The 27307-nt window shown below is 42.9% G+C and overlaps 1 protein-coding gene across 6 annotated transcripts in view; it reads right to left on the bottom strand.

Moving 5' to 3' along the window:
* Positions 1–396: 396 nt before the first annotated feature.
* ZNF185 (zinc finger protein 185 with LIM domain) overlaps positions 397–27307 on the bottom strand; it is a 199465-nt gene continuing 172554 nt past the window's right edge. For all 6 annotated transcript variants that reach the window (XM_077450315.1, XM_077450407.1, XM_077450665.1 and 3 more), the window contains 5 exons: positions 24570–24638; positions 20470–20550; positions 19666–19768; positions 13172–13276; positions 397–4204 (listed from right to left, as the gene is read on the bottom strand). In XM_077450315.1, the coding sequence (XP_077306441.1) occupies positions 13178–13276; positions 19666–19768; positions 20470–20550; positions 24570–24638 (352 nt within the window). In that variant the 3' untranslated portion in view covers positions 397–4204; positions 13172–13177. The remainder of the gene's footprint in view (positions 4205–13171; positions 13277–19665; positions 19769–20469; positions 20551–24569; positions 24639–27307) is intronic.

The raw sequence follows: 27307 nt of genomic DNA, 5'->3' as shown, positions 1-27307 counted from the left end.
AAATCTAATTGTGTACGCAGCATTAGAAGGGACTTTGAGTTAGGAATACATACCCAAGTTGATTTTTTTAAAACCAGAGATTAGCGTCACATTAGGCCAAGATTGATGGGGGATTCATGGGCAAAGCATAAACAATTTGCAAAAGAGGTCAGTTTGTAATCAAGTAAAGCCTTTATTACTCAAGGGTCCATTTTAATGTTTTCATCCAAGATTCACACAACTTTGAACCAAGTTTCACAATTTTTCAAAATGAAAAATGTGTGAATCCAAGATTAACACACTGATAAATAGCCCCCTATATACATACATTATAAACAAGGTTCTAGTGTTGGTTTGGATACTGACACAAACAGTTGATTTTGAGAATCTTTTCATTGATCATTAAAAACACACATATTAATGATTATCTAGAAATTGATAGCCTTTATTGAGTACAGTGCAACTTTAGATAATTCCAGAAGTGTATGCTGCATACATGTATTAAACTTGTACAGCTTCCATTTCTTAAGAGAGTGTAAAATCACCATAGCAAGTATACAATATTTAATATCCTGCTCTACACACGGATACCTATTATTAAACAGGATTTTTGTTATAAACAGAAATTCTTCGCCTGCATCAGGACCCTTTTTGTACTGACCCAGAGGTGTCCATCCTTTGTGCATTTGGTGGTATTCAAAATTGAGCCGATTACACATATAGTGCCCACTGCTGGTAAAATATGGTACCACGGCTCCTCCAATAATTAAATTCTATGTGGGGGAATTCATTTAAACAGAATCTGGAACAGCTGTACTTCGTAACCAATCAGCTTCCAACGTCAGCTTGTTGAGTTTAACTTTGAAAATGAAATCTAGAAGTTGATCGGTTGCCATGCACATCTATTCCAGTCTTAATAAATTCCCCTCTGTGTATTTTATCAGATGAGGAGGGATTTATGACTGCAATAGTGGAACAAAGTTGCCCTTTCCAATTAAAATAGATTTCCTAGGAAAATGCACATCCCCTATGTCATTGCTGCCCTTTTGTGCAGAAACATGAGGAGGTCCCCACCTTTCAGAATCTGCTAGTACCCATCAGAAAGCTTTTGGTTTTTAAGGGTCAAATGCAATATTTTAATAAAAGCAGATACCAATGCATGTGAAACTTGCATTACGGTAAAAAAAAAAAAAAAAAAAAAACTTTAAGCTGTATAAAGAAGGAATCCTGCTGTGTTACTACATGGTATGGTCCAAAACTAATCAAAGATTTCCAGTTTCTCGGCGGGCCATTTTCCAAAAATGTGAGATTTAGATGGTGAATTTACATTATTTTTTGAAATCCCCCTAATTCCATCTAAATGTTCTCTCAAAGTCCATGATATTACTGTTCTATACATCTAAAACGTCAAGCATGGCTTGGGTATGTATAAGCGACCTAGGGGGTTATTTACAAAAGGAAAATCCACTTTCAACTACAAGTGCAGTCGCTGTAAATCCGAGGGGGACATGCAAGGAAAATAAAAAACAGCATTTTAGCTTGCACATGATTGGAGGATAAAATCAGCAGAGCTTTCCCCTCAGATTTACAGCGGCTGCACTTCCAAGTGCACTTGTAGTGCAAAGTGGATTTGCTTTTAGTAAATAACCCCCCTAGTGTCTGCCCTGTCTGCACCGAGATGTAATTGGTGGTATTGCTGTGTAGACCATGCAAAGAGGAGGAAATGCTCCTACTTGGGTGCTTTGCATTGGGCTCTGCAAAACGACCAAACACTGAGACACTGCTTGTAGATTTTAATGTATCATATCAACAAAGGAAGGATGTTTTAATTGTACTGAGTACAGCCTGATGCAGGCCATCTACAGTACACCTACATGTAAAATACTGACACACAACAGAACAAAGTTTGTTTGCTTTCACATGTACAAATTTTACTCTTTAAATCTGTCAGAACCAATATATGGGAGCTGTCCCACAATTTGGAAGTCACTGACCTGGAAAGGGCATGTTCACATCAGCTTTTAAGACAGCCCTGGAACTAAACATCATACCATTGTCCTTTGGTCTTGCACACATGGGCATTAAAATGATGGCTTAGGTTATGCACATATGGGCATTAAATGGAGGCTTGGATCTCTTTCCTGGAATCTAATGCGTGTTCCCCAAACATAGAGCATTAAAAAAAAAAAAAAAATATATGAAGTTATGGCTCAATAGAAAAACTTCACTTTGCATTGCTCTGCAAAGCTGCTTGCAGTGTCTAGACTGTGCTTGATGCTGCAGGCATATTTACTTTTAGAACTCCCTGTGCCTGGAGGGCATTTGAAAACCAAAGGACATGCCATAGATGCAGACTAATACTAAACAAAACTAAGGGCTGGTTCACACTTTCTGCATAGTAAAACACTGTTTCACTGTGCAGAAGGTACCAGTTTTGGCCAACGGTACCTTGAACTTTTTTTTCTCTATTCACATATCGTGATGTGACATTCCATTTATTTTTATACACAGCAGCTGAGCTGCAGTCCATATAAATAGACAGAAATTCAGCCTTTGGATAAGCTGTGATGCAGAAATCTGCAACATGTGTGCATTTCTCCATACCAAGTGGCAGCTCACCCCAGAGGCTGCATTTAAGTGGGAATTGCACCCTTGCAGGGATCGGCATTTTCGTAGTGCAGAAAAATGGTGATCTTTGCAAAAGTGTAAATGAGCCCTGCCTGTTGTTCAACAAGCCTAGAGGTCTACGGATGCACACAGGCTTTAAAAATTATAGGATTGATGCTCATTTCTAATGCGTATACACAGTGCTCCCTGAATTCTGGTTGTATCTTTAATTTGCTTGGGCTTTACTTTATTTAAACACAGGAGAAATTGATCTTAGTAACAATATCAATTTCTCTTGCAAGTGTTTAGATGCATTCAGATTATCCAAGTACCCCCTGGACACACAGATTTATTTTTTATTTTTTCTAAAAGTAGATAAAGTGAATGCAATTAAATGCACAGTGCAGATCATACAGTTCAAAATCATCACATGCCTTTATTTGAAATTAGAAATGTCCTATAAATGCATATAATTGCATGCCCATGTGAATGAGGCTTGAAGAGTGCACTAAGCCAAATGGTTCTATACAAACAAGCACTTAGGGAAGAGTTATTTTTGCTCCTATTTGAGTTTTGACTTTGTGGCAGCTGTTCCTGTCAATGGCTTCCAAAGTGGTACTGGCAATACAGCTGATGCGGGAGATTTAAACACAACCACTACTAGGTGCATGGAGCACTTACATGTACTCTTCCTCATATAGTTACATGTCCCAAAGTAAGAGATCTGTCATTGGGTTTTTGCAGACTACCAACAAATGTTGCTCTACCGAAGTATTAGTAAAACATGGGGAGGATTTACCGAAACTGGCGAGTGCAAAATCTGGTGAAGCTCTACACAGAAACGAATCAGCTTCCACGTTTTATTGTCAGAACCTAATTTAACAAGCTGAAGTTAGAAGCTGATAGGCTACCATGCCCAGCTTCACCAGATTCTGAGTGCGCCAGTTTTATTAAATCCTTACATATATTCTGGCAGCAGAACAAACAGCGGTGGAGCAGGCACATTGAGCGATTTGACACAAATAGCAATTGCTTAATAAAATAACACTGTATGTTTTATCAAGAAACGGGATTAATACAAACAACCAAAAATTAACTAACTATCTATGTTCCCAAAACACCAGTCATAAGCAGTTAGATTCATAAAAACCTTTTTATAGGTAGGACTTGTTAAATGGAAATTTTGAGTAATAGAACATGATTATTTGAAAAAAATAGTAAATACTGTAAATACATTGACAAAAGACAAGTCACCCTATATACTTACTCAATATCTCTGCTATTGATATAACTTCACTAAGCAGATTGCACTAAGTCATATCAATTCTTGATAAGAATTTTGTTCAATAAAGGAATATATAACAGTCAGAAGAGGCATATGACATTAATGTATGTACTGCATACTGTATGTCTCCACTTCAATATGTACAGATGTCAATCACAGTAAAAAGGTGCAATCCCTCTGAGTAAATAAATTGCATCTTAGATATTATAAGCAAATGAACATGAGTAAGAAAATACTAATTTGTAATAACTTGATCATGTTTAGCCAATAATAAGAATCTGGTAGCTCATTGACGATTCAGAGTTTCCATCATGGTCTTCCTTAAGCTGTAACCTACCATAAAAAGAAGAATATATATATGATAATTCTGCAATAATAAAAAAAAAGATATATCAGTAAGGGTTATTTACAATGCTCAGATTGAAAGCTGACCTCTATGCAGATATAATAGGATTTTTTTGTCATACTTACCTGTAAAATCCTTTTCTTCATGTACATCATGGGACACCGAGTTAGGCTAATATTCCTTACCTACTGGGGTATACGTTCTCTCCAGGTGAATGGACACTGGTACACCAAAGGTCTACAGACAGGAAGTGATCCCCTATATAACTCCTCCTACACAGGAAGCACAGTTTTGTAGCAAGCACTGAATCCTCAAAATAAAGTGGAGAGCTCTCTGTGTCCTATGATGTACTCAAAGAAAAGGATTTTACAGGGAAGTATGATGTAAAAATCCTATTTTCTTTTTCATACATCAAGGGACACAGAGTCAGGCTAATGTTCATTACTTACTGGGATATCCCAGAGCAATAGCCTTGAGGGGAGGGAGACACCCTGCCAAACAATAGCCATCAGAACTTATACGGCAGCCCGCAGTACACTGTGTCCGAAAGCCAAATACTCGGCTGCTCGAACATCCATTTGATACAAATTTGTGAACATATGCACTGAAGACCAGGTAGCAGCCTTACAAATCCACAGATACCTGATGGCGAAAAGCCCAGGAGGTTCCTACACCCCTGGTAGAATGAGCTTTTGCCCTAAATGGAGGAGCTTTATCTTTCAGACCGTAGGCCTGAATGACCAATTGATGGACCCAATTGGCAATGGAAGCTTTGGAAGTTGCATGCCCTTTCTTGGGTCCTTTTGGTAAAACAAAAAAGGAGGCTGGATATATAGAAACTAAAAAAAAACTGACTTTAAAGGCACACGGGTAAGCCATATAAAAGTAATTAAGGTTTATTTGTAGAAAAATTTTAAAAAGGATTATTTATACATAACATTTATAAAACTGTTATTATATGAACCACACAGATTCTGACAACACTTCCAAGATAAACAGATTATATTGATACACCCAATGGTACAGTGGTTGAAGTCCCAGTGATGGTAACCAATTCAGGATGTAGATGTGGAGTGGTTAGAGTCAGGGTGTGAATCCAATTACAAAAATGTTCACTCTACATGTTGCGCGTAAGAGTACGGTTCTTCAGGAGCACATAGAGTATTGTATGTAAATAAATTTGCCGCCTGACTTAAGGGAGGTAGATAAGTAACCAACCAGTCCAGGATGTAGAGTCATAAAATCAGCCGCAGAGGTTTGACGTTTGTGGTTTGCTGGTAAGCAAAAAAGTTTTTTGTATATGGATCTACCCAGGAAGAAATTGTAAGCACACAGCTAGACAGACACAAATGCTGGTAGTGTGAACCAGCCTCTGTAAATCAGAGTGACAGGACTGTCCAAAAATAGCTTTGGGCTCAAAAAAAGAGAGAGGATGCAGCAGACCACAACTGGATACCAGGAGATACACACACTATACGGGATGCTTTTGAACCTTGGGAGGTACCATCCTCTCTTTAGCCTCCCAGTGAATGGGAGGCTAAAGGCCTTTGAAAGAACACCGATAGGGCCTAAAACTTGACCTCTGATTGTATTCAAAGCCAATTTGATTTCCACAGCTGACTGTAGAAAAGAGAATTCTCCTAATCACATATTTCCTAGGATGCCATTTTCTGGCTTCACATCTAGCGCTATAAGTCTTCCAGACCTCATGTTAAATTTTCCTAGTGACCGCTTTTATAGCATTCACTAGGGTAGACACTACAGATCCCGAGATGCTACGGTCCTTAAACACCCTGCCTTAAGCATGCCCAAGGAGATGAGCACATTGGATAATCCAGGGCTTTTCCTCTTTTGGTCCAGGCCAACAAGATTTCTTGTTGTAAAGGCCTGGAATGGAACTGGGCATAAGGCACTGCCTCCAAGGAGATTACCATCCTCACTAGAAGACGCATACAGAGCCGAATGGAGGATTGTCTGGTGCCCCTTATCTGATGCACCGTAACCTTCAGAGCACAGATCCTTATGGGTGACAAGAATATTCTTGCTTGAACCGTATCTAGGATCAGACCTAAATACTTTAGACTTTGAGCTAGTTTCAAGGCGGTCTTTTCGCTATTTATGATCCAGCCTAAGCTTTTCAAATACTGCACTGTGCATGTTATGCTCTGTTCTAGAGCCTGTAATGAGTGATATCTGAGTAGGAGATTGCCCAGATACCCGAGCACCAGGGTCCCTTGGGCCCTTAAAAGACCCAGTACTGGTGCTACGACCTTTGTGAACACCTGGGGAGCTGTAGCTAGCCCGAATGGTAGAGCCACAAACTGAAAATGATGTTCCTCTACTGCAAAAGGTAGGAACCTCTGATGAGGCTGAAAGATAGGTACGTGTAAATACACGTCTTTTATATTGATGGAGGCTAGAAAGTCTCCCCTCTGGAGTGAAGTTACTACTGAGCAAACAGACTCCATCCAAAAAGGACTGCATCAGTAGATACTTGTTAAGGATCTTAGGTCCAAAATGGGCCTTGTGTCCCCATTTGGTTTCTGAATCGTAAACAGGTTTGAGTAAAACCCTGTGCCCTTTCGGATACTGAAACCTCTACAATCACTCCTTGATGTACTAGATGATGTAGTGCCTGAAGCAATAAGTTCCTTTTGGAGGATCCGAGGGAACTCTGGATCTTAAAAACCTCTAAGGGGGGAACCCCCAGCAACTCTAGCTTGTAACCGCGAGATATAATTGATATAACCCATTTGTCCTGAATTATTGTTCTCCAAATGTCCGTAAAGTGCAGCAGCCTTCCCCACACTCAATGGAGTGGGGGCGTCCCCTCAAAATGAGAGCTTGGTTGCTGGGTTTAGAAGAATATTGGACCCAGGGCCTCTTCTGGCCTTGGCCCTGCGGCTTGCCCCTGGTCCTAGCGTCCGGTTGGCGGTGGAACCGCCTTGACACTGAGACATTGGAGGAAGCAGTCCCTAAGGTTTTAAACGAGGGATGTCTGGTGCTTTTCTTCACGAGTAGAGAACTCTTCCCTCTGGAGATCTTTTGGATATATTTTTCAAAATGATCACCAAATAAACATTCCCAATGAAAAGGGAAACGTGCCAATAACTTTTTATAAGGAAGCTCGGCTGACCAGTTCTTAAGCCATAAGAGTCTGCGCCTATGTACAGACGAGAGAGCCAAATGAGAAACCTGCTGTATTGAATCCTTTAAGGTGTCAATAGCAAAACACAGCGCTCGAGAAATATTCGTCTAAGGGTCCTTTTACACAGGGCGGATCAGTGCTGATCTGCCCAGTGGATATCCGCTTGCTCAGCAGGGATCACCGGAGCAATCTCCGTTGAGCAGGCAGAGGACAGGTCTGTCTCTGCACACTGCGCAGGGACGGACTTGTCACAGCGGCACTCTCCCCTATGGGAGATCGGGTCACGACGGATCGCAGTGTTCGCCGTCACCCGATTCCAATGACAGATGGAAAATTGCTTTTTCCTCCATCACACTTTTCGGAGCGGATTGGCTCGGATGTCAGCGGACATGTTACCGCTGACATCTGACGCTCCATAGACCTCTATAGAGCATCCGTTCAGGTCTGCCTGAAAAACTGACAGGTGGACCTGAACCGATCGTCTGTGTGAAAGGGGCCTTACTTTCAGGCCTATAAGGCCGTTTGATCTGATCCTTCACTGACTGGCAGATACCAATTGCTTCAACAGCTGGCTGAATAGCTGAACAGGCCAAACAAAAGGAATCCTTTAATAATGACTCCAATCCCTTGTCAACAGGGTCTTTCAAATCCTGTGCGTTATCTACTGGACAAGTTAAGTTCTTGTATAAGGAAGAGACTGCTGCATCTCATGCTGGCAAGCTCTATTTTTTTATGCACTTTTCATCCATGGGATACAAAAAGGAAAACCTCTTTGGAGGAAAAAAAATTTTAAATCAGCATACATCCCCTGTTCCAACAGGGGGTGTAGAGGAAAAGCCTATGCGGCCTGAACTGGCCTCAGGGATCCCAAAGTGGACCAGGGGGGCTCAGTCACCAATGCACGAGGCAATGTAGAGAATGAACCATTTCGGTCAGTAGGGATGAGCCGAACACCCCCCTGTTTGGTTTGCATCCAGAACATGCGAAGAGGCAAAAAATTTGTTCGAACACGTGAACGCCGTTAAAGTCTATAGGACATGAATATGAATAATCAAAATTGCTAATTTTAAAGGCTTATATGCATGGTATTGTGATAAAAAGTGTTTGGGGACCTGGGTCCTGCCCCAGGGGTCATGCATCAATGAAAAAAAAAAGTCTTCCGAAATGGCGGTTTTTGAGGGGTCAATGATTTTAATAATGCTTAAAGTGAAACAATAAAAGTAGAATATTCCTTTAAATTTCATATCTGGGGGGTGTCTATAGTATGCCTGTAAGCGGGCGAATGTTTCCCGTGTTTAGAACAGTCTGACAGCAAAATAAAATTTCTAAAGGAAAAAAAAGTAATTTAAAACTACTTGCAGCTATAATGAATTGTCAGTCCAACAATACACATAAAAGTTCATCGATAGAAACGGCATGGAATTTACCCACAGAGGAACCCCGAACCAAAATGGAAAAAATAAAAAAAATAAAAAAATGTGTGGGGGTCCCCCTAAAGCCCCTCCAAAAATCCATACAGGACCCTTATCCGAGCACGCAACCTGGCAGGCTGCGGGAAAAAAAAAAAAAAAAAAAAAAAAAAAGGGGGAGACGAGAGAGCGCCCCCCTCTTGAACTGTACCAAGCCACATTCCTTCAACATTGGGAGGGCGCTTTGGGGTAGCGCCCCCCCCCAAAGTACCTTGCCCCCATGTCGATGTGGGGATGAGGTCCTTCTCCCCAACCCTTGCCCGATGGTCGTGGAAGTCTGTGGGCGAGGGGCTTATTGGCATCTGGAAGCCACCTTTAACAAGGGGACCCCCAATCACGCCCCCGTGTGAATTGGTAATGGGGTACAAATGTACCCCTACCATGTCACACAAAAAAGTGTCAAAAGGGTTAAAAAACATAAGAGATGATTTTTGACAAGTGCTTTATTAATTTCTTCTTCTTTCTTCTGGTCTTCCTTCAGCATTCTTCTTCCTCCATCTTCTTCTTCATCATCATCATCTTTTTCCTCCACTCTTCTCGTCCCGCATCTTGTTCCGGGTTCTTCTCTGCACTGTCCACACGATCCGCCTCAGTGGGAGTCTTCTGCCGTGTGACACTTCTGTTCTTCTGACACTTCTTATATAACGGAGGGTCGAGGCCAACCGATGACCCCGCCCCCCTCTGAGGCATAGGGACTTCCCTATGACTTTCTCCATGATGTCAGAGGGGGCGGCCCATTTACGTTTTAAGCTCCTATGTAACAATCCTGCGAAGTACCTTTAGCCTGCCAAGCAACACTTGGTGACTCACGTGACCTGGGTAAGTAAAGAATGAACCTCTTCAAGTGTCTGTTCAGAGCCTGCTCTGTGTCCCACAGCTGCCTTCTGGAAGCACCGCATGCTTGGCGTACACAGCTTAAATAAGCTGGATGTGCGCCGCAACGTTATGTGCGTGCATGTACTCACGCAAGTGTGTGGTTCCGGCAAACGGTGTGGCTGTATTTGCATATGACGTGAATCCTCGTGCGCCCAGATAAAGGCCACTGTACATGTGCAGTGAAGCTGTGTCCATCATGGCCGCCAAACAAACAACTGCTAAGTTCAGTGGCGCTTTTGCAAATGCACCCTGGTGAACCGGGGGAAATGGTGCACCATCGTGCGCCATCATACAGGTAACAGCCACAAGCAAAATAAGGTACACTTTGCAAACACCCACAGCTAGCCCAAAACTCCTCCGTATGGTCACCACACACAGGCTCTAGCTAACGTGACTGATTTTCCCAATCACTGGGACACCCCACAATAATAAGTAAAGGGGTTTCACTTACCCGTCCAGGCACAGGGCAGCTTAGAAACTAAGAGCCCAAACTTCACCCAGCACGGCGGGTTCCTGTCACTTGAGGACCTTCAAGGACTGGGTACCCTTTTCATGTTTAGGTTTCACTCCCTTGGACCTGTACAGCACCCTGCAGGAATGCCTTAGTGCTGTGGTGTCCAGGATTCCACTTCACGGAGTCCAGCACCCGGAGGCCACATTACAGGCAAAACCTTGCAGGATCTTGAGTCTTCTTTGCGAGACCCGGGTACCATTTATCTAAGCATATAGGCCTGTGTCAAATGGATCCGATCAGTCAATCCCTTGATTTATTTAACAACTGTTTGTGGGACTAGAGACCTGGAGCTCAGAGGGCTCAAACAAACCGTGCCATCCACCTTGCAGACACTGGTAAAGTGCTTCCAGTGTGGGAGGGGTTATATAGGGGATCACTTCCTGTCTGAAGACCTTTGATCTACCAGTGTCCTTTCACCTGGTGATGGAGTATAACCCAGTAGGTAATATTAGCCTGACTGTGTCCCATGATGTATGAAAAAGAAAAAACTGATTCCATTCCGTAATGCAATCATTAAAATCATTACATTTATTTTGAAGACAACAGATATAAGTGCATGAATGTGCCTTGGTAATGGTCTTCTTTAAAGACCCAGGCTGGGACAGTAAGAGTAACCACACTATTGCGCTTTTGTTCTGCACAGTCTAGCTATTAGTCAGTCTAGCTGTGTGGACATGCTTACAGGAGGGGAGATCAAAAAGATATATTACTGTGCCTGCATTGTTCATTGCCAAGTCATAGGCTGGGGTTGTTTCTTATACAAAGTTGTATTGCTTAATTGTAATGTAATCTGCAAGGCATTTCTGACCAGGCAGGGGTGCCTGGATTACAAAACTAACTGAACAGAACTACACATTCTTTTTCAGGTAAAACACTTGGTCAGTTTCTGCTTAAGATTCTATACTTTGAGAAATTAGGTTCAGTGCCTTGTATTGAGGGCTCTAGGGTCTATACAAAACTCTGACCCACACAATTTTCTTGTACCTGAAAACCTAGGAGGTGTTAGCCGTCTAGCTACTGTATATGAGGCCAGTCATAAAATCAATGCGGTAGTAGACTGTCCATTTTGGTCTGCAGCTTGTCATGAATTATGCAGGCTATTTAGTCATGCTCTACTGCAACTGCTTGCACATGAATCTTCAGCTGGTTAACAATTTGTATGCCTGAATTCCTGCTATCTGCTGGTTAAGGCAATCTATATAGACCTTCTTCCAGCGCAAGCACCAAAAATCTATAAAAACTGAAATGGCACACGGATATTGTAAGGCTATTCTATGATATTCATGTACATATAAAATCGTGACTTCAGTTATCCAAGATTTATTAAATAATTTTTTAAAACATTGGGGGAACAATAGAACAATAAACTCTTTAAGGAATTGCTTTTCCATTGAGAATAAACCTACCTCATCTCATCATTTCAAAAAGGGAAACGTAATAATTTTAGTACGTATATCTTATTTTATCATAGTATATTAAAACTCAATTACTAAAATAATTTTCTGGATTTCAAAATCTGCAACTTTCTTTAAAATAATGCCTGGTGATCCTGCTATGGAAGTCCTTGTTGAAGCACTTTCTTTAATAGGGTGGCAATGTTCTGTCCTCTACTCCTCATTGCACCAGTGGAGGCCCGTAATGCAGGGTGCAGGGGTGCCACCCCCCTATCAATGCATTCGGCCCCCTAATTTACATACAGGGCGCCACATGCATGGATTTCAATAGGGTTTTTGTTTTTAGAAGCACATGATTAGAGCCTAAGGCTCTAATTGGCTTAAAAAAAGTGAACCTACCCACTTGAGTGAAATGAGTGAATAGTCGCTAATGTTTTCCCGTTTCTCCTCCCGGCCAATGGGGTCTCAGGAGCCTCTTCCTGATTGGCCGGGAGGAGAAGACGGAGGGGATGCAATCACGGGGGAGAGCCGGTATTCTCCTCCCTGAAACCCAGGGGGATTCCAATGGAGACTACAAGTGGCTATTTCAGCATAGATTATGCAGACGAGGTCCACGGATGTCACCTGCCCTAAGAAATACCATGCAGTAGTTGCTGGAGGGCATGTATACAGCCATGGGTGTCCACAGAACTTTTTTTCGGGGGGGGGGGGGCATCATTTTAGGTCACCCATGCTCCACCCCTATTGACAATGTCACGAAGGGGAGGGGCTTAGTCATGATCACATAAAGCATAGGCATGTGCCCATCACTTGCAGCCTCATTGTGCCCATTAAATGTGGCCTGTACAGTACGGGGGTGTACAGTATGTGTATATCTAGGGGGTGGATTGTATTAGTATTTACAGGAAGGAAGGTGGGCGTATATAGCTCTATATAGGACAGATGATGTATAACTGCAATCAGTGATGGAGGAAGATCTCTACATACAGGAAGGAAGGTGGATATATACAGCTACCTGATATAGAGACCTTCCTCAGTCATCACTGACTGCAGATATACATCATCTGTCCTGTATACAGCTATATATACACAGGACAGATGATGTATATCTGCAGTCAGTAATGATAGAGGAATATAGGAAGGAAGATGGATGTATATAGCTGTATACAGGACAGGATAGGACAAATGATATGAGCTATGTAAAGCACTGCGTAAATTGCGGGCTCTATATAATTACCTGTAATAAAATTTTTTAAAAACATCTGTAGAAATGGGTAGAAAATCTTGTATTTTCGTAAATATATTCAGCTTTGTGACTTTAAAGGATAACAATACTTTTAGTACAATTATCCTTTAAATAGATCCCTTTCCCTAGCAATTCCCTGACATGTTATACTTACCTGTCCACACAGTCTCTTTACCAAAAGTCTCCTGGATGGGATTTATACAGAACAAACTCCATTGGTAAGGACATCTGCTATTTGTCCAAATGGGGGACAGCCATCCATAGATATGAATAGGGATGTATTGTGAAAATTGAAAAAAATACTTACATCCAACTAGAAGAGCTTCTCATAGCAGCTCTCACAGTGAACCACATCCCGATGAATAAAGAGGCTGTCAATTAAATCTCCCATTGGCTTATTGCAAATTCCACACTGGGGGATAAACACACAATGACATAAGATCAGAAGTACATTCATACAAAAGAAAATTGGATTATTGCTCCATAAATTCCATAGACAGAAAAGAGTGTGGATGCGGTGCACCCAAACTTATCACCTGCTATATATAGTACATGAGGAGCCTTCACACATTGTTCTGTACATTGGGAGACAGCCGATGAGCCCTAATCATAGCAAAGGTAATGGAGAGCCTCTGTACACAGATAACATCAGGAGATTCAGTATCTTGATTCTATGTCTGTCTAAGGTTAAAGTGGTTCTGCACCTAAAAAAAAAAATATTAAAAGCCAGCAGCTACTAATATTGCAGTTGCTGACTTTTAATAAATTGACACTTATCTGTCCCAGGGTCCAGCGATGTCGGCGGCAGATGACGAGCAACCGCTCGTCTGTCTGCTGCCCCCGCCGCCATCCTCTGTCAGGGAATCGGGAAGTGAAGCGTTGCGGCTTCACTGCCCGGTTCCCTACTGCACATGCGCGAGTCGCGCTGCGCGTCTCTGCTGGTCCCCGCTGTGTCCTGGGAACTGTGTGTTTCCCAGAACACAACGGGGGGGGGTGGGATGGGCGATGCATCTGCAAGGGTCTGCGGCGGTCTGTCCCGGAAGTGGGTGCAGATACCTGGATTATCCAGGTAACTGCACCCCCCTCCCCCCTGAAAGGTGCCGATTGTGGCACCAGAGGGGGGGGGAGGGATCAGATTAGCAGAACTTCCCCTTTAGGGTGGAGAACCGCTTTAACTATACACATTAGGATTTCCCTTGTTCGGAACACCTGCTTGGCTGCAGTCACTGTTCGGCTGAGGATTTTCCAAGTGGCTAGTCAAACTTTGATCAGAATATTGAAAGAGCCTCTTGGAAAAATCTTGGCTGAACAGTGACCACGGGTGGTGGAAACAGGGCTACCTACTGCTCAAATTTTAGTTACAGTGGTGTGAAAAAGTGTTTCTTCCTCATTTCCTGTTCCTTTGCATGTTTGTCACACTTAAGTGTTTCGGAACATCAAACCAATTTAAACAATAGTCAAGGACAACACAAGTAAACACAAAATGCAATTTGTAAATGAAGGTGTTTATTATTAAAAGGTGAAAAAAAATCCAAACCATCATGGCCCTGTGTGAAAAAGTGATTGCCCCCTTGTTAAAACATACTATAACTGTGGTTGTCCACACCTGAGTTCAATTTCTCTAGCCACACCCAGGCCTGATTATTGCCACACCTGTTCACAATCAAGGCATCACTTAAATAGGAGCTGCTTGACACAGTAAGGTCCACCAGAAGATCCTTAAAAGCTACACATCATGCCGAGACCCAAAGAAATTTGGGAACAATTGAGAAAGAAAGTAATTGAGATCTATCAGTCTGGAAAGGGTTATAAAGCCATTTCCAAAGCTTTGGGAATCCAGCGAACCACAGTGAGAGCCATTATCCACAAATGGCGAAGACATGGAACAGTGGTGAACCTTCCCAGGGGTGGCCGGCCGCCCAAAATTACCCCAAGAGCGCAGCGACGACTCATCCAAGAGGTCACAAAAGACCCCACAACAACGTCCAAGGAACTGCAGGCCTCACTTGCCTCAGTTAAGGTCAGCGTTCATACCTCCACCATCAGGAAAAGACTGGGCAAAAATGGCCTGCATGGCAGAGTTCCAAGGAGAAAACCACTGCTGAGCAAAAAAGAACATCAAAGCTCGTCTCAATTTCTCCACAACACATCTTGATGATCCCCAAGACTTTTGGGACAACATTCTGTGGACCGATGAGACAAAAGTGGAACTCTTTGGAAGGTGTGTGTCCAAGTATATCTGGCGTAGAAGGAACACTGCATTTCATAAAAAGAACATTATACCAACAGTAAAATATGGTGGTGGTAGTGTGATGGTCTGGGGCTGTTTTGCTGCTTCAGGACCTGGAAGACTTGCCGTGATAAAAGGAACTATGAATTCTGCTGTCTACCAAGAGATCCTGAAGGAGAATGTCCAACCATCTGTTCGTGTACTCAAGCTGAAACGAACTTGGGGTCTGCAGCAGGACAATGATCCTAAACACACCAGCAAGTCCACCACCGAATGGCTGAAGAAAAACAAAATGAAGACTTTGGAGTGGCCTAGCCAAAGTCCTGACCTGAATCCTATTGAGATGTTGTGGTATGACCTTAAAAAGGCCGTTCATGCTCGAAAACCCTCTAATGTAATTGAATTAGGACAATTCTGCAAAGACGAGTGGGCCAAAATTCCTCCAGGACGCTGTAAAAGCCTCATTGCACGTTATCGCAAACGCTTGGTTGCAGTTGTTGCTGCTAAGGGTGGCCCAACCAGTTATTAGGTTTAGGGGGCAATCACTTTTTCACACAGGGCCATGATGGTTTGGATTTTTTTTCACCTTTAATAATAAACACCTTCATTTACAAATTGCATTTTGTGTTTACTTGTGTTGTCCTTGACTATTGTTTAAATTGGTTTGATGTTCCGAAACACTTAAGTGTGACAAACATGCAAAGGAACAGGAAATGAGGAAGGGGGGCAAACACTTTTTCACACCACTGTAATTCTGCAGGAATTGGTAAAAATGTATGGCCAGCAAAACTTCATAAGCTTAGCAATATATACACAGATCCAGGTTTTTTTTTTCAGCGGGAATGTGGGGGAACGCAGTTCCAGCACCTCCAGCATGGACTGTATGAAATGGTAAGGGGTGCTGGGGTGTGTTGCAGGGTCTATTGATGCTGGCTGCTGAGAGATCTATTCTACCTGGAGGGGATCTATTTTTGCAGGGGGGTCTAGTCTTACTCATGTTGGAACCTATTGTTGATGGGGGTAAGTTATGGCTAGGAGAGATCTACTGTTGAGAGGAGGGACTATTGATGCTGGAGAGTCTATTGATGCTGGCTTTGAGGAGATCTGTTGCTGCTGGGAGTTTTTTTTTGGATGGCCCATTTTTAATGGGCGGGGGGGGGGGGGGGGTCTGTTGTTGCTAGAGGGGGCTTTGTTGTTACTGGCTACAGGGGAGCTATTTTACTGCTTTTCTTGTTATCATTAACAAATTATATACAAAATTATCACCACAAAATTATACTTGTTTCTGTATTCTCTATAAGGGCAGTAATGGGAGGTAGGTAGAGGGTGCTCGGAGTTGGGTAGAGGTGAAGAAAAGGGGTGACTCAGAAAGGGGGAGTTCCTGCACCTATTCTCTGAGAAAAAAAAGCCCTGCACACATCAGAGGAGATGGTGCTTGGCAGAGCTGGATCTTTAACCACTTCAGGACCTCCGTATTGCCAATGTACGTCAGCACAATGGCACAGGCAGGCACAATCACGTAGATGTACGTGAATGCCTTCCAGCGGGTGGGGGGTCCGATCGGACCCCCTCCCGCTGGATATGACGGTCCGTTTCCCTCCGGGAGCGCTCCGTGATGAGGGGATGGCCGTTGGTTTTCGGCCACCCCCTCTGGATCGCTCCTGGCCAATGAGAAGCTTCCTCTTCCTGTGTAAACAATACACAGTGGGGAGGAAGTGATGTCATTCTCCTCGGGGCGGTCTTTTTGACCGGACTACGAGGAGAAGACTAATAGTAAGTGTGCACCAACACTACACTGACATGTAGGTACACACAGGCACACAAACCCCCCCCGATCCCCCCCCCGATCCCCCCCCGATCGCCCCCCGCCCCCCCTCCCCCCCCAGTCACAGTGTCACTGATTGCATTGATCATTTCTTTACTGATCAATGCATTCAGTGTCAGTTGTGACAGTAAAAACTGTCAGGACAGTTAGTGTTAGGTCCAGGGTAGCCCCCTATCACCCCCCCAATAAAGATTTAACCCCCTGATTTCCCCTAGAGTTAACCCTTTCACCCCCTTTTGCCAGTGTCACTAAGCGATCATTTTTCTGATCGCTGCATGTGTCGCTAGGTAGCTAGTTATTTTTTTAGGTTCACCGCCAGGTTTTTATAGCGCTAGGTACCCCGATATACTACCCAATAATGGTTTTAACCCCCTGATTTCTGCTAGTTAACCCTTTCACCCCCTTTTGCCAGTGTCACTAAGCGATAATTTTTCTGAACGCTGCATCAGTGTCGCTAGTGTCGCTAGGTAGCTAGTTATTTTTTTAGGTTCACCGCCAGGTTTTTATAGCGCTAGGTACCCCGATATACTACCCAATAATGGTTTTAACCCCCTGATTGCTGCTAGTTAACCCTTTCACCCCCTTTCACCAGCGATCACAGTATCAGTGTCACTGGTGACGCTGGTTAGCCAGTTAGTTATTTAGGTTCCCCGTCAGGTTTTTATATAGCGCCAGGGACCCCCATATACTACCTAATAAAAATTTGAACCCCCTGATTGCCCCTAGTTAACCCTTTCACCACTGATCACCGTATAAGTGTTACGGGTGACTCTGGTTAGTTTGTTTTTTATAGCATCAGGGCACCCACCATTTATTACCCAATAAAGGTTTAACCCCCTGATCACCCGGCGGGTGATATCAATTAGGTTTTAGGGTCAGGGTCTGCGTCGCCCCAGGCAGCGCTAGGTTAGTGCCAGTACCGCTAACACCCACACGCAAAGCATACACCTCCCGTAGTGCTATAGAATCTGAACAGATCAATATCTGATCTGATCAGATCTATACTAGCGTCCCCAGCAGTTTAGGGTTCCAAAAAAACGCATTGTTAGCGGGATCAGCCCAGATACCTGCTAGCACCTGCGTTTTGCCCCTCTGCCCAGCCCACCCAAGTGCAGTATCGATCGATCACTGTCACTTACAAAACACTAAACACATAACTGCAGCGATCGCAGAGTCAGGCCTGATCCCTGCCATCGCTAACAGGTTTTTTGGTAGCATTTTATATTTAAATCCGGAAGGCAGTGCTTGGTTTTCGGGGTCCCGTACGTGGCTAGGCTCCCAAAAAGTCCCCCACATGTGGTATCCCCGTACTCGGGAGAAGCAGCAGAATTTATTTTGGGGTGTAATTTGACTTCTGCCCATAGCATGTGTGAGCAATATATCATTTAGTGACAACTTTGTGCAAAAAAAAAAAAAGTTTGTAATATTCCCGCAACTTTTGGCAAAATATAAAATATTCCATGGACTCAACATGCCTCTCAGTAAATAGCTTGGGGTGTCTACTTTCCAAAATGGGGTCATTTGGGGGGGTTTTGTGCTATTTTGGCATTTTATGGCCTTCGAAACTGTGATAGGTAGTGAGGAGTTAAATCAAAAATTTGCACCCTTAGAAATCCTGAAGGTGGTGATTGGTTTTCGGGGTGCCGTGCGCGACTAGACTCCCAAAAAGTCCCACACATGTGGTATCCCCATACTCGGGAGAAGTAGCGGAATATATTTTGGGGTGCAATTCCACATATAACCATGGCATGTGTGAGCAATATATCATTTAGTGAAAATTTTTTTTTTTTTTTTTTGTCATTATTCAATCCCTTAGGACAAAAAAAATAAATATTCAATGGGCTCAACATACCCATCAGCAATTTCCTTGGGGTGTCTACTTTCCAAAATGGGGTAATTTGGGGGGGATTTGTACTGCCCTGCCATTTTAGCACCTCAAGAAATGAGATCGGCAGTCATAAATTAAAAGCTGTGTAAATTCCAGAAAATGTACTCTAGTTTGTAGACGCTATAACTTTTGCGCAAACCAAAAAATATACGCTTATTGACATTTTTTTTACTAAAGACATGTGGCTGAATAAATTTTGCCCTCAATGTATGACTAAAATTTAGTTTATTCGATTCATCTTCTAACAAAAAGAAGAAAATATCTTTTTTTTTCAAAATTTTCGCTTTTTTCCATTTATATCGCAAAAAAAAAAATCGTAGAGGCACTCAAATACCATCAAAAGAAAGCTCCATTTGTGGGAAGAAAAGGACGCAAATTTCGTTTGGGTGCAATATTGCATGACCGCGCAATTACCAGTTAAAGCAGCGCAGTGCGAAATTGCAAAAAGACCTCTGGTCCTTAAGGTGTTTATTGGTCCGGAGCTGAAGTGGTTAAATAATTAATATCAGTGCAAATGTGAGGAGGTCAGTTTGTATGGTTCTTCAGTCTACAATGATGTGGAGCCTTCAGAGATAGGCCTAGAGCAGTAGAAACCACTGGACAGCCACAGAATGAAAGACCACTGGCTCAGGAGCTGCTGGATTCCCACCAGTTGCCAAATATCTGAAACTTGTCTAAAAGTTATTACACAAGCTATTGATCAATACCTGATCTATCAACCCGTGTAAATAATCTATATATCCTTTTGTAGGTATGTACCTATCGGTCTGTATATTAAAAAAAAAAATAATAATATATGTTTGTGTCCTTCAGGTTCAGTTATTTTATAAGTTTAGATGTAATAACAGGTATTATTACCTTAAAACAATGCTCATGGCAGTAGATATTAAGGTGGTCTAGCATGATCTTGGCACCGTCTTTGATTTCACGACCACAGTAAGTGCAGGGACCTTCGTCAGATCTAAAAGGCAAATGGGTATGTTAATTTAATTTTTAAAGAAAAAAAAAGTAGTGCAACTTGACTTATGTACAAAGGGCTAATGTTTAGAGTTGTTACTCAGCTCCTAAAGTTGCCTATTTACAGGTAGATTTATGTGCGAGAAAAATCTCATTGGTAAATTCAACAATCTCTACAGAGACTTGACGTACGCCATTTGATAGTATTTAAACATTTCACCTGCTTTTAACATTACATTTTGGAATGAATTTAATCTTCCAAAAGGAAACCACATACACTGTTAGAAATTCTCCAGTTCGAGAACATTTTTCCATCCTGCCTTTTCAAATGTCTTTATCGCTACGGTCAAAAACGAACATCAATTTGACCCCACTAAAGAATGAACAAGTGTTAAGAAAGCCAACATTTTCAAATAAAATTCCACTAGCATAGGGCCAGCTTACGTGTGCGATTTGTAAGAGAACGTCAGTTGACAAAACAACAGACTTCAGATGACCCCTAAAATGCTGAAGCTCAAGGCTCATGCAGAGTAATTAAAAATAAATAGAGGGAAAATACAAAGCATTTGTACTCAAGCCTCCACATTTACAATACATAAACCAGAATACTGAAATTCAGTTTGAATTGGCTCTATTGAACAGGAACTCTGTCACTTCACGTAACATTAACGGTCAACTGGTTTCCCATATGTCCCCTCAGCTCACCTCCTTGGTGCACTGCTGTACATATAACTGGAACTGCTGCTGTAGGATATCTCAGAATCACCTGAGAAGTCTGGGAGACTTCTGTAAAAGAATAAGAAAACACACATCAGAAACATTACACTGGCAAGGCATGCTTACAAACCAACATCTCAGAATTCTTTTTCAGTTAGAACAGAGCAGTTTGCTTCAGGAAATATAAAAGTGTGTCTTTACTCTATTCTCTCCATTGCATTCAAGTGGAATTTATGAAGCAAGATGGTGCCACATCATTCACCATCATGTGTAAAGCCTGGTACACACCAATTTTTTTTTTTTCGTTCAGGTCGCAGCCACTATACTAACAATCCGATGTTAGTAAAGCGATTTGGATTCTTTGCTTTTGTATTCTGACAGGGGATGCCCCGCGCCAAAACACTCCGGTCAGCGCTCGCAGACATTGCCTGGGAACGCTGATCGGCTGCTGGTTTTCCAGCAAGCATGTCCATCAGAAGACAGCCGAATAAATGCTGCCATATACATGGCCAGAATGTCGGCCAGTTTTCATTGAATCGGCCAATGCTGCCTGACATTAGGCTCATATGTACTAGGCTTTAGTTTATCTAGGCACCTGCTGGTTCTGTTATTTGCACCTTATGCCCTGTACACACGGTTGGACATTCAGACGACAAAATCCATCGGAATTTTTCCGATGGATTTTGTCACAAATTTGTCTTGCATACACACTGTCGTACAAAGTTGTTGGAAAACAAGGTGACGTAAACCACGTACAAGGGGACTATAAAGAGGCCAGTAGACCATAGCTTTCATCTCGTAATTTATTCTGAGCATGCGTGGCACGTGTGCGTCGGAATTGTATACACATGATCCAAATTAAATCGGATTTTGTTGTCGGAAAATTTTAGATCCAGATCTCAAACTTTGTGTGTCGGAAATTCCGACAGAAAAAGTCCAATGGAGCCCACACACGATTGGAATTTCAGACAACACAGTCCGATCGCACATTTTCCGTCGGAAAGTCAGACCGTTTGTACAGGGCATTAGAGATGCTGGGGAATATGCCAGGACTGACTAATGTTTAATAAAAAAATAAAGTGAAAGAAATTTTCTGATTTTGGGATGTCACCAGAATAGGAGTGGAGGGGAAATCTTCCAATAGGGACACTAATTCTGGGGACAACCAGGGTTCCATGCACTTTGAAGGGATTTCTTCTCGCTTTCTGTTTTGGCTATAGGACAGGATATAAAGGGAAATCTGCTCATTGGCACACAGATGGCAAACACACAAACCTCACTTACTCTATCCAAATAAAAAAAAGTTTTGCATTGCTGACTAGTAAAACCATCCTCTAAAGAAACCCTAAGGTTCCACACAAACCTGGTTGAGATTGGCTGCCCTGTAGCAATCCTGCATCTTGTTAAATGAGATGCAGACTAGCAGGATCAAATGACTCCATTTTAAAAGAAAACTTCATAGAACTTGGTTTTATTTTGGGTGTGTTTCTCTTCCAAATTGTTTTGTTAGAATAAATATACAAAAGTAGTACACCGCTCAAGGTAGTCACCCCCTTATGTTCCACCTCCATTGTACAAAGGCTGCTGGCCCTTCACCTAGCAGAAAGTCAGATGTGAAGAAGAAATGTCTGGATGGTCTCACTCCAATAAAAATCCCCTTTATTTAAATCCAAAAAGCATATAAAATGACAGTCCATACAGCTGTATTGCTTGCTGTATCTTTTTCCCCTTGCTTGCTGTATGGACTGTCATTTTATATGCTTTTTGGATTCAAATAAAGGGCGATTTTATTGTAGTGCGGCCATCCAAACATTTCTTATTGATATCTGTATATTATTTCTGATGCCGTGACTTTTACTTTAAAAAATATGTAAACCCAACAGTTTATATTCCTCATACGTGCCTGCTGTGCCATGTACTTGAATGAAAACGTTTCCTGTCTTTGTATCGCTTCCTTTGTATGAAACCCCTGGTTACTGCCAGTGCCTCCGCTTTCCTGGTCAGTAGTCAGTTCTCTAGCTATGCTGTTCTCCTCCGTTCTCCTCCAATGATCAGACTTGCGCCTCCCACACACACACAGCCTTTCATTGGGAAGCTCAGTATACTGCTGCTTATCCTCCCCCAGCTCTTATGCAGCTGAGAACAGAGGTAATGTGATCACTTATAGAAAAAAATATATTGATAATGTTTTTATATCCATACATAGATGTTTTGCCATTCATTTCTATTTTAAACTGAATGGGTTGTGTTATAAGGCAATTATTTACAAGCACTTTAAAGCGGGAGTCCACCGGGACTCCGCGTTTTTTTTTTTTTTTTTTAAAGCCAGCAGCTACAAATACTGCAGCTGCTGACTTTTAAAATAGTGACACTTACCTGTCCAGCGCGCCCGCGATGTCGGCACCCGAAGCCGATCTCTAGGTCGCCTGTCGAGTCCTGCCACCGCCATCTTGGGTATGGGAATCAGGAAATGGAGCCTTTCGGCTTCATTTCCCGGTTCCCTACTGCGCATGCGCGAATCGCGCTGCGCAATAAGGACGCTCCCCGCTGCCTCTGGGATCTGTGTGTTTCCCAGCAGGCAGCGGGGCACTTGCGGGAAGGGGCGGGCACTTGCGGAAAGGGGCGTAAGTTACGCCCCTTTCCGCAGAGAGCTATCCCGGAAGTGGGTGCAGTTACCTGGATTATCCAGGTAACTGCACCCCCCTCCCCCCTGAAAGGTGCCGATTGTGGCACCGGACGGGGGGAGGGTTCCGATGAGCGGAAGGTCCACTTTAGGGTGGACCTCCGCTTTAAGTTCTCCTACTTACATTAACATGTATAGAAGAAAAGCAACAATTTATTAATACTCATACTTAACATATGTATAAATAGGTATTACATGTACATAAATCAACCCCCCCCCCCCCCCCCCCAATACAGACATGCGAGAACACCAGCTCCATGTATAATAACTCTGGAAACATTTAGAATTGAAACAAAATTGAAAATATTAGCAGCTAATTCAAGTTGTATCTAGAAGAAAAGATAAAGGGCACAACAGACAATTGTACTATGTAATAAAATTAAGTGTATACTATATCAATAATTAAATAAATGTAGGTATAGCAATAAATGGTTCAAAATGCAGAGCCAATGTACTCTTAACACAACAAAAAGTCCATATGATAAACAGAATTAATGTGAACAAATCTTTTGTATTCACTCCAACCACCATGATTTTCTAAAGTGCAAAAAGGGGTTCACCCGAAATGGTAAAATTTAAACGCTCACCAGATATCATCGGCCACCAAGTGACCCACAGGCATATAGTATAAGGTATTTTTAAGACATCCAATGTGTCCGACCAGAATTCACACAGCATACGGCATCCATATAGTAGATATGCCAAATTTCCAATCCAAGCAGTAGTAGCTGTGTGTATATATATATATATATATATATATATATATATATACACACACACATACATATACATACATATATATATACACACTTACACACACACATACACATATATACATATATACATATACACACACACACACACACACATACATACACATATGTGTGTTTCCTTATGTTGAGCTCATATCCCAATAATATGCAAAATTTTGCTCCAGGCACCGGCTTCCTATGAGCCTTGAATTACCTGAATCAGCTCTACAACTTTCTACATGTGTCCATCAGCTCAGGACAGACTGATGATATCTGGTGAGCGATTATTTAATTATTGATATAATATACACTTAATTTTATTACATAGTACAATTTTCTGTTGCGCCCTTTATCTTTTCTTCTTTTTATGTATTAGTAATCATTAATTTTAGGTGCAGCATCAGACATATTAGGTATTTATATTTGTTGCCGACACCCCAACTTTGTTCACTGCACACGTTGTATCTAGGCCATGGACTTCGTTCGTACTCCCTTACATCTGCACTGTGAAAGCTCTAGAATCAGTGCAGTGCAGATGAGACTACCTAGATTTGTACCCAGGGCTTAGAACTGGGATTCAGATCATGTAATTAGGGTTATACAGCCGTTAGCCTGACCATTATATACATATGATGAATGAAAACATCTCTCACCCAGCAGTGGTTGGAGATTTCATATTCTCACTTGTGTTGACGTATTCCTTCAGAAAAAGGATTCCTTTGCTATCAGAATAAAATAAAAAACTTTAAATTTAGGACTAGTTGTCACAAACACATTTACAATAATCAATTGAGCTGTGAATGCTTCAAATAATAAAGAAGTCTATTCATAGAACTTCCAAATGTATTTTTATTCTTCTGCACTTCAGTTAGTTTGACTGCTGAATTCTATAATTTTTTCTACAGTTCATGAAATCAGAAGTATACCAAAATACCATCAAGACAGCAGACTGCTAAAAAAAAACCATTTGGAATGTAGATCCTTTATTCTGCTGTACTGCATGCGTTTTATACAAGTCAAAATGTCATTTTTGTTGACATGTCAAGCAGACAAAATTGCACAGAGCAGCTTTATAAACAACCAAAAGTACAAGGATGAAAAAAATAATGACCACTCATTGCCATTTCCAAAGTATCCACTAGGTGGCAGACAGGGTGATCCAGACCTGTGTCTATCATGGTTTTCACACCTGAACAGAATGTATTCTTGGTGATTTGGAAGGGGTTTTCAGCCATTTTATAAGTGTTTTTGCACATATATCAAGCTTCAGTTTGTTTTCCAGGGCTGGGCAAAGGGAGGAGAGGGGTTCTGGAGGAGGAAAGGAATTATTTAGGTGTGAAAACATGCAAACACGCACAGATTGTGCATTTACAGACATTCTTATTGAAGTCTATGGGACCAAAATGCCTAAATATGCTCAAAAACAGCTCATGTCTAGGGCATAGCATAGGACAACTGAGCATACATCTGAAAATTTGATTGTGAGAAATATTAGACAATTAGAAAGAATGGAATTCTGCATGTTGAGAATCGTCAGGTGTAGTTAGGAAAACAAATAGAGATACTCAAGTGTGAGTGGGGGCTTAAAGGAAAAGTTCACCTTTTGGAATATGTTACACCCATATTTAGAGTGTAATATGTTATGAATGAACAGGCCCCCGCAGCTCCACGATCTCACTTCCTCCCACCCAGCCACATCACTCACTCAGTGTCCTGTGAATGGAGAACTACAAGGTCTGGCAGCCTTTGATGTACGGACAAACAGATAAACCGGTGTCTTGTCAAATAGCGTCCTCCATCAGATAGTGTCCCCTGCGTACTGCGCATGCGCAGTACACAGGAACACAGATTCCGAAAATTCCCGAGGATGAACGACGCCTGCGCCGTGAGTCCAGGTTCTATCCCCACTATCCAAGTGGACATAGAGTTAGAATAAGAGCTGAGTGCAGCGAGGCCGAGCCCGAAGCGTGGCGAGCGAAGCGTGGCGAGCGAAGCTCGCCCGCGAGGGGCCCTCTAAAATTCACAACCCTATGTCCGCTTCGATGGTGGGGCTACCACCTTCACTCACGGCGCAGGCGCCGTTCAGCTTCGGAGATTTTCCGAAGCTTCGTCTGCTCCGTACTGCGCATGCGCCGTACGGAGTGGACACTATGTGATGCCCGGACTCTATACGCCAGAACACCGGCAGCTCTGCTGGAGACCTGCATGGCACCAGCGACCCACTGATCACTGGTGCAAAAAAATAAATAAATGCACATTTTTTACCTGCAAAAAAAATGTGCGATTAGAATTTTTTTCTAAAAAGTGAACTTATCCTTTAACCACTTGCCGACCGCCTCACGCCGATCTACGTCATCAGAATGGCACGGGCAGGCATAAGCACATATATGTACGTCCTTTGCCTCCCGCGGGTCGGGGGCCCGATCGGGCCCCCGCCCGGTGCCTGCGGCGGTCGGTTTTCGTTCGGGAGCGATCCCGGACGAGGGGACGGCCATTCATTCATGGCCACCCCCTCGCGATCGCTCCCGACGAATGGAAATCCCCGGTGACATCACTTCCTCTCCTGTAATGTAAACACAGGAGAGGAAGTGATGTATTCTCTCCTCCGTGTCGGTATTTTTCGTTCCGACACGGAGGAGAGCGGATCAGTGAGTTGCACCAACACATCCCACACACAGTAGAACATGCCAGGCACACTCACACCCCCCCTTTACCCCCCGATCACCCCCCCAATTACCCCTGCCCCCCAGTCACAGTGACACCAATGTCATTTTTTTTTTTTTTTTTTTTTTTTTGCATTGGTGTCATTTGTGACTGTAATAACTGTTAGGGCAGTTAGGGTTAGCCCCCTTTAGTTCTAATGTACCCCCCTAACCCCCCCAATAAAGGTTTAACCCCGTGATCACCCCCCGTCGCCAGTGTCACTAAGGCTGGGTTCACATTGCAGCGGTTTATGAGAACGAATGTGATTCGCACCGCACTGCAGTGCAAATCACATCCGATCTCTGTGCGATTCGAGTTCAGCCATTCGCCGCACCCGCCGCACCCGCCACACCCGCCGCACCCGCCGCAAATTCGCACGGGACCCTTTTTTTGGCCCGCAGCAGAATCGGATCGCATGGGTGTTCACACCATGCGATCCGAGTTTGCAGATCGCACTGCGATATGCGAACTGATCTGGGGGTGTCAGTAACATTTCACTGACACTCCCAGCAGTTCGCATAGGGCAGTGTGAACTGCCGCCGGGAGGCATGCGATGCGGGAACCCGCCGCGGATTCGCGGCGTTTCCGCATCGCTCCAGTGTGAACCCAGCCTAATAAGCGATCATTTTTCTGATCGCCGTATTAGTGTCACAGGTGACGCTAGTTAGGCAGGTAGGTATTTAGGTTC

This window comes from Lithobates pipiens, unplaced genomic scaffold (assembly GCF_037356315.1).
Source record: "Lithobates pipiens isolate NorthernLeopardFrog02 unplaced genomic scaffold, aLitPip1_a1.2 Scaffold_1, whole genome shotgun sequence".
Taxonomy (NCBI): domain Eukaryota; kingdom Metazoa; phylum Chordata; class Amphibia; order Anura; family Ranidae; genus Lithobates; species Lithobates pipiens.
Note: the sequence above shows the minus strand (reverse complement) of the source record. Positions and strands in the feature narration are given on the sequence as shown.